General features: G+C 39.5%; 1 protein-coding gene across 3 annotated transcripts in view; it reads left to right on the top strand.

Moving 5' to 3' along the window:
* The window catches only part of esrrb (estrogen-related receptor beta), a 49,886-nt gene extending 36,633 nt beyond the window's left edge, over positions 1-13,253 (top strand). For all 3 annotated transcript variants that reach the window (XM_060880184.1, XM_060880183.1, XM_060880185.1), the window contains 2 exons: positions 7,944-8,213; positions 10,308-13,253. In XM_060880184.1, the coding sequence (XP_060736167.1) occupies positions 7,944-8,213; positions 10,308-10,552 (515 nt within the window). In that variant the 3' untranslated portion in view covers positions 10,553-13,253. The remainder of the gene's footprint in view (positions 1-7,943; positions 8,214-10,307) is intronic.
* The last annotated feature ends 3,281 nt before the right edge of the window (positions 13,254-16,534 follow it).

Raw genomic sequence — 16,534 nt, 5'->3', positions numbered from 1 at the left:
CATACATTGAGGTCTGTAAACAATGACAAAAAGTCTTCTGCACCGCCAACCTACAACCAGTTAGGGTCAGGAGGCATCTGAACTCACCTGTCACTCAGTAGTTCTAACACAGAAAGTGTGTATGCTGTGTTATGGTAATATAGTTTAAATATAAAATTGCTATTTTTTTTTTTTTTTAAACTTACTGCCTACATCCTGAAATAAGTTTAAACTCTTCTCTCTTTCTTATCTCTTATATGCTGCACTTCATTATTATAGGATTGGGCCCAATATTACTAAATGTGATACATAGCTGTGATACATAGTTTGTCACATTTATTATAGAAATAGGATTCAGTGCACAGTTTTGTCTATTGGATCATCTAATCATCATGGATGCGTGCTATGTATTGTCGATTCTTACCCAATCTGCCGTAAATTGAATTGATAATTAATCCCGAGTTGAACAGCTCAGCACTGGTTGACCTGGCAGTGCGAGAGTGCACTCTGTAAATAGTTTGAGTGACGTTTGGCATGGCTGTGCTTATTAAGGTCGATGTGTGGGAAATGTTGACAGATGGCCTTTTTACTCCCGAGGTGCTAAAGACCTTTGACATACATACCGTCGTTGCTTGTTCTATTCCATCTCCAATTTCACAGTGTCCAACTGACAGAAGCATTACTGTAGTTACTTACAGCCTGACACACTATAAAAATGCAAGCTGGTTACCGATTTGGAGAAAGTACAAAGAAATTTAAGGGCTGAAAATAGAAAACCACTCTAAAGTATCAGTACTTTGCACTGCTATGGTGATCATACTGTAGTAAGCATGGAAAATGGAAAATAGTGGCAGCGCTTTTATTGCAAGAACTTATCACAGTATCAATAGTCAGATTTGTTTGGCTTGAGTGCTACACTGAATGGTAATGTCATATGCCATGGTTTGGAATAAGGCTTTACACTCCGCATCTTGTGCAACCCAGTTGCTTCATCACATTAGACAGCTGTTAGTCACCTGCCCCCAAGCCCCAGATTCAGAGGGCAGGATTTTTCCTCTAGGGAATTCTGGGCTGAGAGAGTCTAGAGAATTGTTTCCCACATGATCTTGCCATAGCCACGTAGTAGCTATTCTTGTCCTGTGATGCCTTTCATTTTATGAGCGTCATCTATGATGGTTTTATATGAGCCTACACACTTTAAACCTTTTTATTCTTTATACTTTCTAAATAAGAAAATCTGAAGCTTTCTAGGAAAGGTCAGTTATTTCTAGTAAAATCAGCTATAGATAGACCTCGTAGGTATAGAAAGCTGGGGACCAAATATACGAAAGTATTAAAAATGATCACCTTTCAGAGCTTACAGCTATCATATCTCAGCACACACCTCATGGCACAAGATTACTCCTATCTTACCCCCCATTCTCCCCACCCACCCAAAGCTCGCTGTTTTCTCTTTGCCATTAAATTGTGAAATCTCCTTACTGTGTTGCCGAGGCTGATCCCTCTCAAGCTGTGTAATCTCCTTGTAATGGAGTGTGAATACTGCCGGCCGATAAATCAGCACCTCATCAGCGGCCTTTATTAAATATAGACACCAACAGACAGGCCTTAGTATATTCAATTTACTCACTGACGGAGGCTTTAGCAGCCCAGATCAAGATGGATGGAGCAATCAGGTGTAGGCCCAGGCCTGACGCCCCACGCTTGAGATGCAGCATGCAGGGATGGAGATTTGAAGGGGGGCTTCCGGGACCATGCAAGGGACATCTGCTGCTCTGGGCGGGTTTACACTCAGGAAAGGGCAAGATCTATTTTTGTTGTGTTAGCGCTGTCAAAGGAGAGTTTGTTTATGTGCATGGGGGTGGTTTGTGGGTGTATGTACACATTTCTACTATAAAAACCACCACAAATACAAACAATTCTCTCTTATTTATAACTTGGTTAAATTTACCCATTTGGTTAATGCTTCATGAAGGCAGCTTACAATTGAGATGATAAACCTGAGCAGCTGAGGGCAGAGGCTTGCTCAAGTACCCAACAGCATTAGCATGGCAATGCCAGGATTTGAACTCACAACCTTCTGATCAGATTTTAATACACTAACTGCCCTAATCTGTGTGCAAGGCGGGAATATACACTGGATGGGACACCGTGTATCACAGTGCACCATACACAAATACAGTGACACAGTTATTCACACCTTGGGGTGGAGTCAGCAGTCCACCTTTTAGTGGTGGGAGAAAACAGGTGAACGATCAGTAAACCCACATGTCTAAAGAACAGGTACAACTCCACTCAGACAGTAACCCAAGCTCAGGACTGAACACTGGACTCTGGGGTACACTAAAATAACCTTAACTTGAATTCATTGTCTATTCAATTAGTTTTTTTCTTTTCTTTTTGTGAGAACTAAACTTCAGCACATTGCACTGGGTCTTTTTTGGCCAGATCTTTTACGCAGTAGTCAATAGGACATAGCTGCTCATTAACAAGTGAATCTGCTCGGCAGCAGAAATAAATGAAGTGTAATTACATGACTGATTAAGGTTCTCGTCTCTTCCCTGTCACTGAGCTAAACAGAGATATATAATGTCCAGTGAAGGCAGTGGCTCTCTGGGGAAGACTAAGTAGCAGTGGAGTCAGGTCAGAAGGTCAAAAACAGCAGATTAAGACAAGGGGATTACTGTATTTAACATTACGAAACTTCATATCGTTCACACTCCAGTGGCCAAATGACCCATCATCCTGGCATGTGCTCATGTCTAATGGGCTTCTTATCATTTAAAGCACTGATACTGTAGATCTCAGCTTGAAGAGGCTTTCCGTGCTAATATATTTTGTTCGAACCGATCTGTACGTCAAAGTTAAATATGAAATTTGCTCAATGCTTTGTTTTGTTTTATTACAATGCTCAGTGAAAGCCAAGACATTTCATTTCAGTAATTGAAAATAACTTTGAAGCCTGTAGTTGAATATGGTGCATTTATATGGGTTGAAAAGCAATTTGATCTAATCTAGTGTGTGTCTAGCACTTTCACTGACTCTCTGAACAGACTCATTCAAATTATTTATCTCAAGCACCATTAATGATACGGTCATGCAAATTCCTAAAGAATTGTGAACATTAATAAGGAGATTATTTGTATTTATGTTCTGTCCCTTTTTATTATTTCAGTGATTATTCATCTCTTTTTTCCTACACATTATTCATACCCAATGTGCCCAATGACACAGACATGCGGTACTCCTATATTATATACATTTATATAGAATGTGACCTTAACTCGAGGTCAATGAAATGGCAGAGGCTTGTTTGAGTGAAAAAGCATAAACAAGTCGGAGCATAAACAAGTCGTTCAACGCAGCAGTGACAAGCGGGTGAAGCGGGGAAGCTCATCAGACAGCAGACTACTTTTGGAAACACAACGGTGGAGAAGAGCCTGCGGCTGGTTATGCCTTTGATAGCTGCTGGCTAAGAGTCTGAACGGCTTGTCGCTCTGATTAGGAGCCATGATAGAGCTGTTCTGTGTCTAAAGTGCTGGAAGTGAAGCCTTTTCTCTTTTTTATAGCTCCTTTTCTGTCAGTCTACCTCTCTGTAATTTATCTGTTTGCTTTGTTTTTCTTTTGCTTTTCTATTTTTTTCAGTAAAGCTCTTGAATTGTGTTAAGCACTTCTCTCTCTCTCTCTCTCTCTCTCTCTCTCTCTCTCTCTCTCTCTCTCTCTCTCTCTCTCTCTCTCTCTCTCTGTTTTTCTCTCTCTCTCTCTCTCTCTCTCTCTCTCTCTCTCTCTCTCTCTCTCTCTCTCTCTCTCTCTTTCTCTCTCTCTCTCTTCTCACACACACTTTCACTCTCTCATCAGATTGAGGGTGAAATATGAGGGGGTGCAGCTGGAGGGGGCGACTATACCTCGTAATTACATCTCTTTTTATGAGCACTGCTAATGGTCCTCGGGGATAAGGAAACAATAATAAATTAATATGAATATGAAGTTCCGCTCAACACAAATGTGCAGTACTTAATTTCAGCCTCTCTCCTGGTGGACAAAATGACAAAACGCGTCCTACTGATTGATCACAGGACAAGGGATATGTGCAAATGCCACATCACGGCTCCTATATCTTTGGGAGCCTTTACATCTGATAGAAGGAGTTTGAATGACGAGATTTGGATTCGTCTCAGCATTTATTCCTCGTATCCCACATTGTGTTTAGGTTAATGGCCGTGGAGGGCTGTTGTACTAAACAGTAGTTAGTAAGTCTATCACCCTGAAAAGAAATAAACATCAGCAGGATTCCACATAAACTCAGGAGGGCATGAGGTCAAGGAGGAAATACAATTTCATATATAAGCTTGTAAATGTGTTAGGATTAAAACTTGCTGTTTTGCTGTTATTTTATTTATAAAGGACTTCTGGGGCTGTAAATGTCTTTCTTCTTTTCCAGAGCTGAGGCTTTTACCCCTTTTCAGAAACGTTGACTTTGAGTCAGCAGGCATGAAATATGTCACTGAGAGCCAGCCAAGCCTGTCTTTGTTACAGCGGCTGTTTCGAGCGATGAGCTTTATTGAGCTGCATAAAAACAAGCTAAAAACTGATTACTTTTTATACCGGTGTTGAAGACAGACCACACGGGGGATTTGTTCACAGACTTGATGAATTGAGTTTTCAAAAACATTTCGGCCTGGATGCGAAAGTGTGCTGGTAAGTGTGTGGGAAGCTTCACGTCTCTCCTGAACACAGAGAAACACTGTTAGAGAATTAAATGCCTTTTAGGGCTTTTTTGTTGTTTGTTTGTTTGTTTGTTTGAATAGTAACAACTAATACATTTGAAAAATATACTAAATACCAAAATAATATGAAAAAAATCTTTCCTGGAGTTTAATATAATTCGCATATAGAATGCTTAATTAGGCATAATAATAGGTCAAGTCAGATGCCCACACTACTGTATGGTCACGGTATATATTGTACGTGTTTCCATACTATTTTGCAGCTATGTGTCGGTGTAATTTCAAACCATGATTTGTTCAATTCTGACCAGTCAGATTGAACATAAAGCCCAGTATTGACTACCTGTCTCTAACTGAAAGACTGAGATACTAAATTCATTTTGCCTGCTGGGTTTGCGTAAGGTGAATCATTTTCATTGTGTGGAATCTTCTCCAAAGCTTTAGAGATGACTCTTAATTCGCTCGTTTCAGTACAGTTTCCCAATATATTTTAATTTAAAAATATAAAAAATTTATCAAAAATGTCAAAAATTGTTTGACTACCTACAGGTGACCTGATTTTAAGCAAAATAAATGCATAATTAACAGAGGAGATTAATTATTTAGAGAAAAATTCAAAAGCTAAATTTAAGAAACGGTACAAATGGTGTGAATTGCGCTTTAAAGTAAGAAAGCCTCATAGTCTAATCAATGATTTAAAACCATGTTCAGTCATTTTCAGCTAAACAATTTTTTTTTGTTGTTGTTTTTTGTTTTTGTTTTCATGAAGTCCTCTGTGATAGGTAAATACTGCTGTAAATTTCTATATACATAAAACCTTCAAGAATTTAAGAAGAGATACATGACTAAACTGCGAACATGACTAAGATTTGCATATTTTATTTATATCTGTCAGAAATCAATTTCAGTAAACTTTTCAAAGCCGTGTGGCATTACCTAATCATGTCGTTACCCTCGGCGGTGGCTGCAAAACATTTATTTTCTTTACAGTTTTCCATCCCTTTGCCTGAGGCCAATGTTTCTTACTGAAAGAAATGGCTACCAAAACTAAGATGATGAGCAGCACATCGGCATCTAGTCTATAAGGCTAATGCCCATCGACACTAAGCACTCTATTTGTGAATGTGCCAAAGACATAGACCCAGCAGCCAAGCCCTCCAGATTGGTCAATATTGTGTCATGTTTTGTCAAAGCACGCAGGGGCAGTTGGTCGGAAATTAAGATGTAAATATTGATATTTCATTAACGCAGGAATCGCCAGCTACTCGTGCACTTCAGTAAAGCTCTGCGGAAGTGCCAAGGCCCGAGCACCATTTGACCTAGAGAGTCGGAAAGTCACTTCATTACGTGATTAAATTGAGTGGAAAAAGGCGAGAGGAAAAACACAAGATCCCATTTGGAGTGATAATTCAGTACTGTGGAAGGAAAGAGAGTAGGGGAGAGATGGAGAGAGAGATGGGGATATATATATATATATATATATATATATATATATATATATATATATATATATATATATATATATATATAGACAGACAGAGACTGGGTGGGCAACACGCACCGTTCCACACTTCACCATCTCACAACTAACCGTAACAGACGATTAAACGCCAGGCCTTTCAGTGTGTGTAATTGCTGGCAGCTGAGTCTGATGGGTGTGTAGAGCTGGTGTATGTGTGGTGTTGAGTGGATGTTTGGTTGTGTTTTTGTGCATGTCAGACATTAAACATGGTCCAAGGAGAGAAGCAAGGCTCGTTGCTAAGCTGTATTTGTGATTGCCATTCAAAATTCACAAATGTTCACATGCAAAGTTGTGACGCAACACCGTTGTCCACATCTCAGCTTGTAGAACCCATTTAAATGCACACACCTGTGACCGTCTCTGACAACAGTGCGCTTCCTATTCATATCTGTGTTTCTATCATTATCTGTTCGGTTTAAAATAATGTATTCGCATTCAGTTACATCCCCGGTATGCGTATACACTACACGTAAACAGATGTTTTATATCACAACAGAGCAGACGATAAACGATGCTTAGCAATCGCTTAGATGTACTAAGTGTTTAATCGTTAGTCTTCACTTAGTTGGGCGGATTTGTGCGTTAAGTTTGTTGTCAGGTTTCCTCTCTGTCTTTTCTCTTTTCTCTTTGCCACCTCTACTCTGGCCCTATTGATTCCCTTTCACATTGTGAGGGTCCCTGCAGCGCTGATCGCAATCTGTTAATTAACGTATCCCCCAGCACGCGCAGCCAGTGTTCGCCCCTCTGATAAGGGAAATTAAACACTCAGGTACCCCTTTTTTTCCTTTTGCCTCTTCTTCTCTCCTCCATTCTCTCTCTCTCTCTCTCTCTCTCTCTCTCTCTCTCTCTCTCTCGTCCTGCCACCACTCTAAAGTGTCACACGCCGAGCAGATAAACATCACCCTCTTCAACTCTTCCTCAATCAAATCATTTATATGAAAGCAGGAAAACATTGGAGGCAGGTATGCGGTGTGACCCAGTCAATACTGTAATCTATCACCTTCCTAATCACGTAGGGGCAGACAGGACTGCAACAGTAAACTTGTAAAAGCAATCATTTTAATCATCAGATGCTGCAACCAGCGCTAATATACTGTCAAGATGGAGATGCCTGGCAGGCACTGGGTGAGGGGAAAAAAGAAAAGAAGGGAGGGGGTTTCAGTGCTGGCAGAGGGCTGTGAAGAGTTTATCGACAGGTGACGGCAGAGGAAAAAAGGGAGGAGATGGTTATCAGTGCATCCCCATGACACACTGTGTCTTTAGCCACTTTGAAATCAGTTAGCTTGCCACGGATTAGTGATTTGCTTCACTCAGGCATTGTCTTAATTTTGTTTAACTGCACAATTCATTGTGGTTCTCAGACTCGGTTTTCCAAAATAGCTGCTAATTTTGGCTCAACCAATAAACGATTCAATATTGACTCAAACACTGAGTCTGCTTTAAAGGTGTCAGGGTTATGGGCAAAAATATCTAGCCTATTAAAATTACTTAAACATCAGTTGAAATTTTTTTACACACCAATTCTTGCCCTTTTTTCTTTTTATTAATAATATTTGACTATATGCTCATAATGCAGCAATCAGACCAAACTCATATAAAATTCAATCCTATTTTGTATTTTTTTTCCCTCTGTACAGACTAAGACTTTGTTAGTAATGTTGGTAACTCTGGAGCAGGCATGACAAAATGAACACCATCTCTCTTCTGGGCCTTAGGGTTTTCCAGCTTGTCTCTGGGAGATCAGATGAGTCTACTGCAGAGCGCCTGGATGGAGATTCTGACCCTGAGCATCGTCTTCCGCTCGCTGCCCTACGAGGACGAGCTGGTTTACGCTGAGGACTACGTGATGGACGAAGAGCACTCTCGGCTCACGGGCCTGCTGGACCTCTTTGTCTCCATCCTGCAGCTCGTCCGCAAGTACAAGAAGCTGAAGGTGGAGAAGGAGGAGTTTGTCACACTCAAGGCCATCGCTCTCGCCAACTCAGGTACAACTAAGGCATTAATGACTAAAGCATACTATTGTAATACTATTGTATTACATTATTGTATTATATAGGTAGCTTTAATATTACAGACAAAACTAAAAAATAAGGGGATATTTTACAGGTTCAGATGAGCTCATGTATTTTCTTTATTTTTATGTTACTCTTTAAGAAAATGGTAGTTGAATACCTTGTTTAAACTCTAAAACTACCCTGATAGATCTACAAAATTGAACAAAAAACCCCAAGAATAGACTCCATCCTGAATGTTCTCTAATCTGCTCCATCTTGATGTGGCCTTCTAAATTGATACAGCTGAGATAAACATGAAGGACACAGAGAAAGAGAAAGCGGGCGAGGGAGGAGGGAGAGCCAAGCTTTTAATTGAACGCCTTCCGTGTTGTGGCATTCCTCCATTCGTGCTCTCTCTATCTCCATAACAGTAGCCACGGGGCCCTGCAGCCACAGGAGATAAATTTAGCATTTCATTAGGAGCACAGGGGCTGTCAATAAAATGTGTTAAGTCGAATGGAATGAGTATCAGGGAGTGATGGGCCTCGTTTGTTCCGGGGGAGAAGACGAGGCGCCCGTATCGACAGCATGCTTTTCAGAAGGCACGGACTGTCCCTCTCTGATCAATGTCTGGACAGAGCCCGCGAGCAAGCATTCTCTATCCCTCGATCTCCCTCCATCCCTCTCTCTCTCTCTCTCTCTCTCTCTCTCTCTCTCTGTGTCTCTGCCTCTCTTTTTGTTTGCCGGAAAAATGAAAAATGCTGAGGGAGGGCTTTGCTTTACTTTCGGATGACAGACCATTTGCAGAGAGGTGGGGCCGGGAGGATCAGGGTGGGGGAAGAGCAGAGCGTGCCGAGAGCTCGAACAAGGGCTCTGTGCAAAGGCTCTCATGGGAGTGCCTCTGTCTGACAGCTGTGAAAATTCATAGCGATTGATTTTGTAATTAGCAGTTTATCAATTGGATCGACGCGGCTTCTCTGATGGATTGCAAGGAAATTGTTTCTTCAAAGTTGTTTTTTTAATGCTCCCCATACACTCTATATCTCTTGGGCACAAATATACGAATGCTCCATCCTTTATTTCTATCTGTCCTGCTCCAACACACACACACACACACATACACAGACACACACACACACACACACACATACACAGACGCACACACAAAGTAGGAATGCATATGAGAATAAATCCTAAGACATTGTAAAATATTTATATCGAAGCAAAAGCTCAATATTATGTGATGGGTTTAGTTCTTCCATTAGAAGTCATTTCAATCATTTCCTCAGAACAGTACTTTTTTATTTGTGAAATCCATAGACTTTTACACACAGTTTTTTTCTCCCACTGACTGTCATCACCTCATTCTCTTGTTTCAAAAACCTCCTGTCATTCGCCACTAAGTCTCTCAAATGGTCATAGTGAGAAATATCTCAAGGTCTTGAGAATGCAGCTGTTCCACTCAATGAATTTTAGAATTATGAAATCTGTTTTCCTTTTTATTGTCCCACATGGTGAGATATTCACCAAGGTGAGATCAGCCAGGCAGCCAGTCCCATCCCTCCTCAGAGGTGTCAGACACCCCTTAACAACTGCTGTGTCAGTGTCCCTCTGAGTCTCCCTCTCTCTACAAGAGTGTGTGTGTGTGTGTGTGTGTGTTGGAGCAGGACAGATAGAAATTTTTAATCACAGTATTAGAGATTGTTTAGAACACTACAGGAAATATACATAAAATTTCATCACAGAGAGTAAAATATGATTTTCATTGCGAACAGAGTGGGCAGTGTGAACTTATTGGCAATTTTGGAAATAACCAGTTATTTTAGTTAGTTCATTATATTAACTATTGTACAAATACTGTTAATAACCGTCGCAATGAGTGGCATAAATGTGGCTGAATTAAAGAGCACAATTTTGAAATTCTTTGTCATTCAATTTTTGTGAGGAATCAAATTTTTCGTTTTTCTTTTATGAATATTTTTTAATTGTCGTTTCATGTTTGTGCAGGAATTTCATTACTGTTGTGTAAGGAAAGTGTTAATTAACATGTTTTTTATTTTGTGTGTGTATATTTTCCGTCATTAGACTCCATGCACATAGAGGATGTGGAAGCAGTTCAGAAGCTGCAGGACGCTCTCCATGAAGCGCTGCAGGACTATGAGAACAGCCAGCACACAGAGGACCCACGACGGGCAGGCAAGCTGCTCATGACCCTGCCCCTGCTGCGGCAGACCGCCACCAAGGCCGTGCAACACTTCTACAGCATCAAGGTGCAGGGCAAAGTGCCCATGCACAAACTCTTCCTGGAAATGCTGGAGGCCAAGGTGTGAACAGGCCGGGCTATGACGGCCAGGACTTTAAGAGACACACTAACTGAGGAGAAACAAGAGGAGAGACACACTGTTGATTGACAAGCAGGTTACAGACTCACCTCTCTCCCTCTTTGTCTTTTCAAATCTCTGTCTCCCTCTATCTCTCTCACGGACATGAGATGTTTTTAAAGAACAACCTTAAAAAAATAAGCAAAATGAAAAACTCAGTATAAATATAAATGATGAAGAGTTTAAAAATATATAACAAATCCTATGTACTTGTACAGTAATGATTTTTTGTTGTTTATGGTCTGTGATTATGTACGAAGAAAGAAATCTCTCTAAGTCGGAGTGTTCTCAATAAGGTGGACTCAATAAGGCTTTTTTATTTTCAGTTTTTGAAAATCTAACTCTATACATGTCATGATTCAATCGGAAGCAGTATGTAACGTGGAGCATCACATGCCAAACACGTGTGATCGTTCAGGCCGGAGAACTCATCCAGGACTTGTAAATATTCATCACAGAGCGATAAAATAATGACTGGCAAATGTCGGGGAAAATGGCAGCCATGTTGTCTTGCTCTGCTCAAAAGGATGAGAAGACAAGGATGTAAATCATAAAATGTTAGCTTTTTTCACTTTAAATGTTCTTGAATATACCTCTTCAGAACAGTGAACCTGCAGCAAGGATTTAATCATACCATGTACAGTACAGGAAGTGACATAACTGGTAAACATGTTTAAACAAACTAGTTAAGCCAGGTAGTCAGTCGTCTTACTGTGTAGTAACTCAGCAATAAAGGGAGCTGATGGTACAGATTTAATCGAACTGCTTCGCGATGCTGCTGCCATTAGAATACATTTCATGTTACATTTCATACATTATGTGTACATTAAGTGAGTGCATTTCAGCAATAAATTGCACCACTTGCCTGTTGCACTGTGCTCATTTGCTGATGGTTGTTAACATTGCTGATGTTTCCTTCAGTCCAAATTTGGTCAGCGGTGTAAGCTGGTGCTAAATGTTAGCTGGCAGGCTGACAAACAGACCTGATTTGGGCAGAGTGAAAGATGAGTGAGGGATTGGTAAGGGGGAAGGCTGTGGAGAGGGGAATGAGGTTCAGAGGAGGTATTAAATGATTTATGCCAGGTGGCATAAGTCCAGGAGATTCCATGTTCAAACAATCAGAGGCCCATACGTCAAAGGAACTATTCTGGGTGTGTTAAGCCGTGGGTAAAGCCATCCCGCACAGAGGAAGAAAGGTGCCCAGCATCTGCTCAGCCCATTTTAGACGTGACCAGGACTTTTTATAGCCGCGGCACTTTTATAGCAGTGTATCCAAATGAAGGTGAACAGCAGGTGCAGGTTTTTCACACCAGCGATATTTTTAGGCCTGCAAAGGTGGCAGAAGCCTGAAGAATAGTGTGTGCACACATTGAGGGCTCCTGACCCCATGTTGACACAACAGCACTGATGCATTGATTACTAAAAAGGGCTTTGGAGCATAAACAGCTAATTACCCTCCTAAACCTCCCCCTCCAAAGGTTTCCAACTATGTAAGTGGTCATGATGGATGACTAGAAACCACCGGCATCACTCCTGTCTGAGAGCAACATAGGAGCAACCATGTGAATTACGCTCGAAAGAGAGCCGCCATGTTGTTTTGTTTGACCTTTGTGGTGCATGATTGGAAATGTAGTTCAGTACTGTAGATTTCTGTCACCCCCCCCTTTTTCCTCCATTTGAGAGAGTCCAGACAGAAAGGGATGGCTTATACTACTGATGTCATTTTATGTGATGTTGTAAATTGTGGCGCTGACACAATTTGATACTGTGATCAAAGGAACTGACATAGTGACGGGTGATGGTGGCCAGCTCACTCACTATATCAATGGCCATGGAGAATTGTGCTGTACACTCATTGGCTACTTAATGGCTGAAGACGCACCTGTTCAATAAAACTGTTTAAACTTGAAGTGGCCACAGTCCTGTGTATGGAAGAGGTTCAGCCAAGCAAATATGGACAATGTAATACAGGGCATTTTTCATTTTATTGTGCAGATGATGTGGGTGAAAACAAGGACCAATTCTGACTACAATCATGCTGTGATACTATTCCTAAATTATTCAGTACTGTTGCTTTGTTTTGTTTTGTTTGGTTTTGTTTGGTTTTGTTTTGTTCAGTTTTTTTTTCCATACTGCAGTTCATAAATTAAAAGTACACTTGTGACTCCAGCATGCAGTTTGACTTTTCTCTGTGATTAAAACTCCAGTTTTGGCAAGACAGCTATTCCAATACACACCTTTGTGGTCTATCTGTATGAACTCTAACTTACTTGAATTACATCCTGTTAACTTTTTCACCATTTAAATCTCTCTGAATCGACGTTATCAACACATGCATTATTTTGAAAGCCCACTGTAGGTTTCTTACACACTGTAACTTCATGGTAACCTTCAGTTATTCCTTAACATTAGACAGTTATTTGTATATTTGTAATGCTAATTGTAATGTTAAAAAAAAAAACAAAAAAAACAAAAACAACCAACAAACAAACAAAAAAAAAATGTTCCCACTCTTCTAAGCCCTTTAAGCATGCTCTAGTCAGAATTGGTCCAGTCGAAAATGAAAAGGGATTTTATTTTCTCCTAAAATATATTTATTGTGTGTATTATATCACTTTGTTCACACTGTACAATAATATCTCTGATTGTTCATTTAAGAATCATGTGTCACATTTCTTTGTTTTTTGTTTTGATGTCAAAAAATTGAGAAAAAGGAACAAAGAAAAGATATACTCCCAAAGTGCTGTGGCTGTTTTCTCTCTTGTTGTTTTGAGCACACACCAGACACTGTACATAGTGCAACACAAGCTCGGTGATATGGAAAGGCCTGGGACTCTCCTCAAAGCATCAGTGGGCTCCCCAGGGACGACTGAATACCAATAAGAAGCTAACGCCAGCCTGGCTATAGATTCTAGTCAGAGATTCTGACTTTTCCTACTATAACCTTGCATTCCTGAAAATTCACAATTCGTATATGTACTGAGAGACAACAAAAGCCTGACTATTATAAGCGATGGTGATGGCCTTTAGCTTGTCTGTTCAATTTAGAGGCTCGAAGAGAAGCCTCAAATACAGGAAGTGAGAAAATATAAATTATGTATTCAATTTAAAACGTGCGTCTCCGGATATCACTGCAGTTTGCAATGAAATCATTGTTTATACATTTTTTCATGGCTTTTATGTTATTTGTAACTTACTTTACCTTATATTTCACCATCAGTATTATTCATCACCAGAAGAGTTTGATGTATAGGGAAAGCTGTTATATAATCGAAAGAATAAAAAAAAGAAATACAAAATACACACATACTGTATAAGACTTACGTATGCAATTACAAAATTTGGTGCAAAATGCTTTCAGGAAATTATAAAGGATAAATAGTCAAAGTAATAAAAAAAAAACAATTCAGCAAACCCCACATTTGTGTCTGCTGAAGTCTAAAGCCTGGTATTATTCCTTACATTATACAATGCATTTTCTTTTTCTTCAACATAAAAATGTGTAAGTTAATGACACGTATTATCTGGTAAAATATTTAGGTTTAAAGGTTCATTTGCAGCTACTGTAGCTTTTGTGTTAAAAGACTAAAACCTGCCTGTAATTATCTACCAATGTCTAATGATATCTTTTACATCTAACATCTATAATCTCTTTAATATTGATATAATATTGCTTTTATCAACATGCTCAATAAATAAGAACACAATGCAATTTTAATCATAGCTCTTGCCACAAAGCAGCTTTACAAATTGAGATTTAGATCTTTACATCACTGCACCAGAGATGACAGTCACAAGGCAAAAAAAGCTCTGGTATAGAATAAGGGAGAATTATTGAGAGGATTCCTGCTCTTTTGGGTGACACCGGATAGTGGCATTATAAATTATTACTCACCCAGAGCTATATACAGTAAAGTCAAACAGCACCAAGTGTATTGAAAGCGCATTGTGAATAAGACTCCTGGAATGAACACAGACAGAAAAGAGGTTCTAATAAACACTGCCATGTGCTTAGATTTGGACATGTTTGATGTTGTAGCATCAAACATGCAAAAAAAAACCTGCAAGGTATCGAACAACCAAACTGGACCGTATTGCAAAAATTAATACACTTTGTGTGTGTGTGAGGCATATGCAGTGTTAGGGCTTCCCTCTGTTCCACTCATAGATTACCATTCATCAGGATGCAGTCCCCATCAGTATGTGTTCAAGGCCTTTATACTTCCTAACTGAGCTCCATTATTCTCAGTGTTGATGATGGCCGGAGAAAGAATTGCATGTCAGTGTGAGTGATTGGGTTTGAACTGAGCTGCAGTATACACTTTGCATAAAGCAATGGTTCAAATTACACTTAGGATTGAAAACGGAGCGTGAGAACGTCCCCTGAGAGCTTGTGGCACAGAAATAAAATATAAGCCTCGCTCCCTCATCAGTCTCTTGCTTTTCTCCTCGTCGTCGCTGCATCTCTGCCACGTTTCTATTCTTCTTAATGTTTTTATCCATTCTTTTCTATATTCTTTTGTTGTGTTTTGCACAATGATGTATGTACCTCTTTATTCGGTGAAGAATATCCTTATTCTAGCCTATTGCAGAGAAGAAAAGTGTTCACCAGGAAAATCTTACTACTTCAGATGCAGTGGTGTAAATGGATGCTTTTACATCACTGCACATAGACAAAGTCCACATAATTCTGTACAACAGGTCTGTGTGTATTCGACACACAGTGGGAAGACAGACGCAGCAATTTGTTCTGTCAGACGCAGGGAGATAGAGCTTTAAGATTGAACAGTACTGCAGTTGTTCCTAAAAATTGAATACAATTCTGTGTTGTATAATTGTATACCTGAAGGTTTTTGGTCTATTCAATGCTTGAAATTGAAAGTTAGACACACCCAGGACTGCAGTGTGGTGCAGCAAATTCTAATTTATTTGTATAGCACTTTTTAACAATATTATACAAAGATTAATATAATACAAAATTTCAAGATTAATATTAAACTTAGATTTAAACGTGTTTGTGTTTATTTCCAATGAACAAGCCTGAGGTGACTGATGTCACTGTGGTGAGGAAAAACTCCCTTAGATGGAAGAGGAAGAAACCTTGAGAGGATCCAAACTCAAAAGGGAACCTCATCCTCACCTCATCCTCATTTGGGTGACACTGGAGGGTGTGATTATAAATTGTGTATTGATTAGGAACTCATTTTTCTCACATGTAGTTGGCATCTCCAGCAGGTAACATTATTGCCTTACATATGCAGGGTCTCTGGTTTGTGACTCAGGTTAGTGTGTGTCTTTGTGGAGTTTCACATATTCTTTGGGTCCTCTGGTTTCCTCCCACATCCCAAAACATGTAGGTAAGTGGACTTACCTCTAAATTGCCCCAAGATGTGTATTTGTGTGTTCCTAGAAAAGACTCCATATCCAGGTGAAAGTGATTACTGAAAAAGAATAAATAAAAGAATAAGATAGACATGTATATCAATCTAAAGTATAATATTTGCAACACTATTTTAGGAAAGGATCAAGGCAACCTTACATCCAAATGTACGATACTTAAAAAAATTCTAACAATAAAAAAAAATCTAAGAATCTCATAAATCTTCGCAAGAAGATAATAAAAATAAAAATATGAAAAAAAAATAGATATTCTAGAACAATTGCATAGCATGCCAGTTTTTATAATATTCCTACAGTATATCAGGAATTATCTATGAAAGAGTTTTCATCTAAATGAGTGAAGTAAAGTGACACATATTATATTGCGCAATTAAAGATGACATATTCAAAAACTTGCACAGCTGACTTCATGCATACACAAGCATGTAACACTGCACATTTATGATCCACACCTCCAAATGATTTAATGATGCACGCACAGCTTTAAAAGTCTCAACAGCATGTACTGTAGGAAAGTATTTTAAACACAAG

This window comes from Tachysurus vachellii, chromosome 10, assembly GCF_030014155.1.
Source record: "Tachysurus vachellii isolate PV-2020 chromosome 10, HZAU_Pvac_v1, whole genome shotgun sequence".
NCBI lineage: Eukaryota > Metazoa > Chordata > Actinopteri > Siluriformes > Bagridae > Tachysurus > Tachysurus vachellii.
The sequence above is the reverse complement of the archived record's forward strand: the minus strand, read 5'-3'. Positions and strand labels throughout refer to the sequence as shown.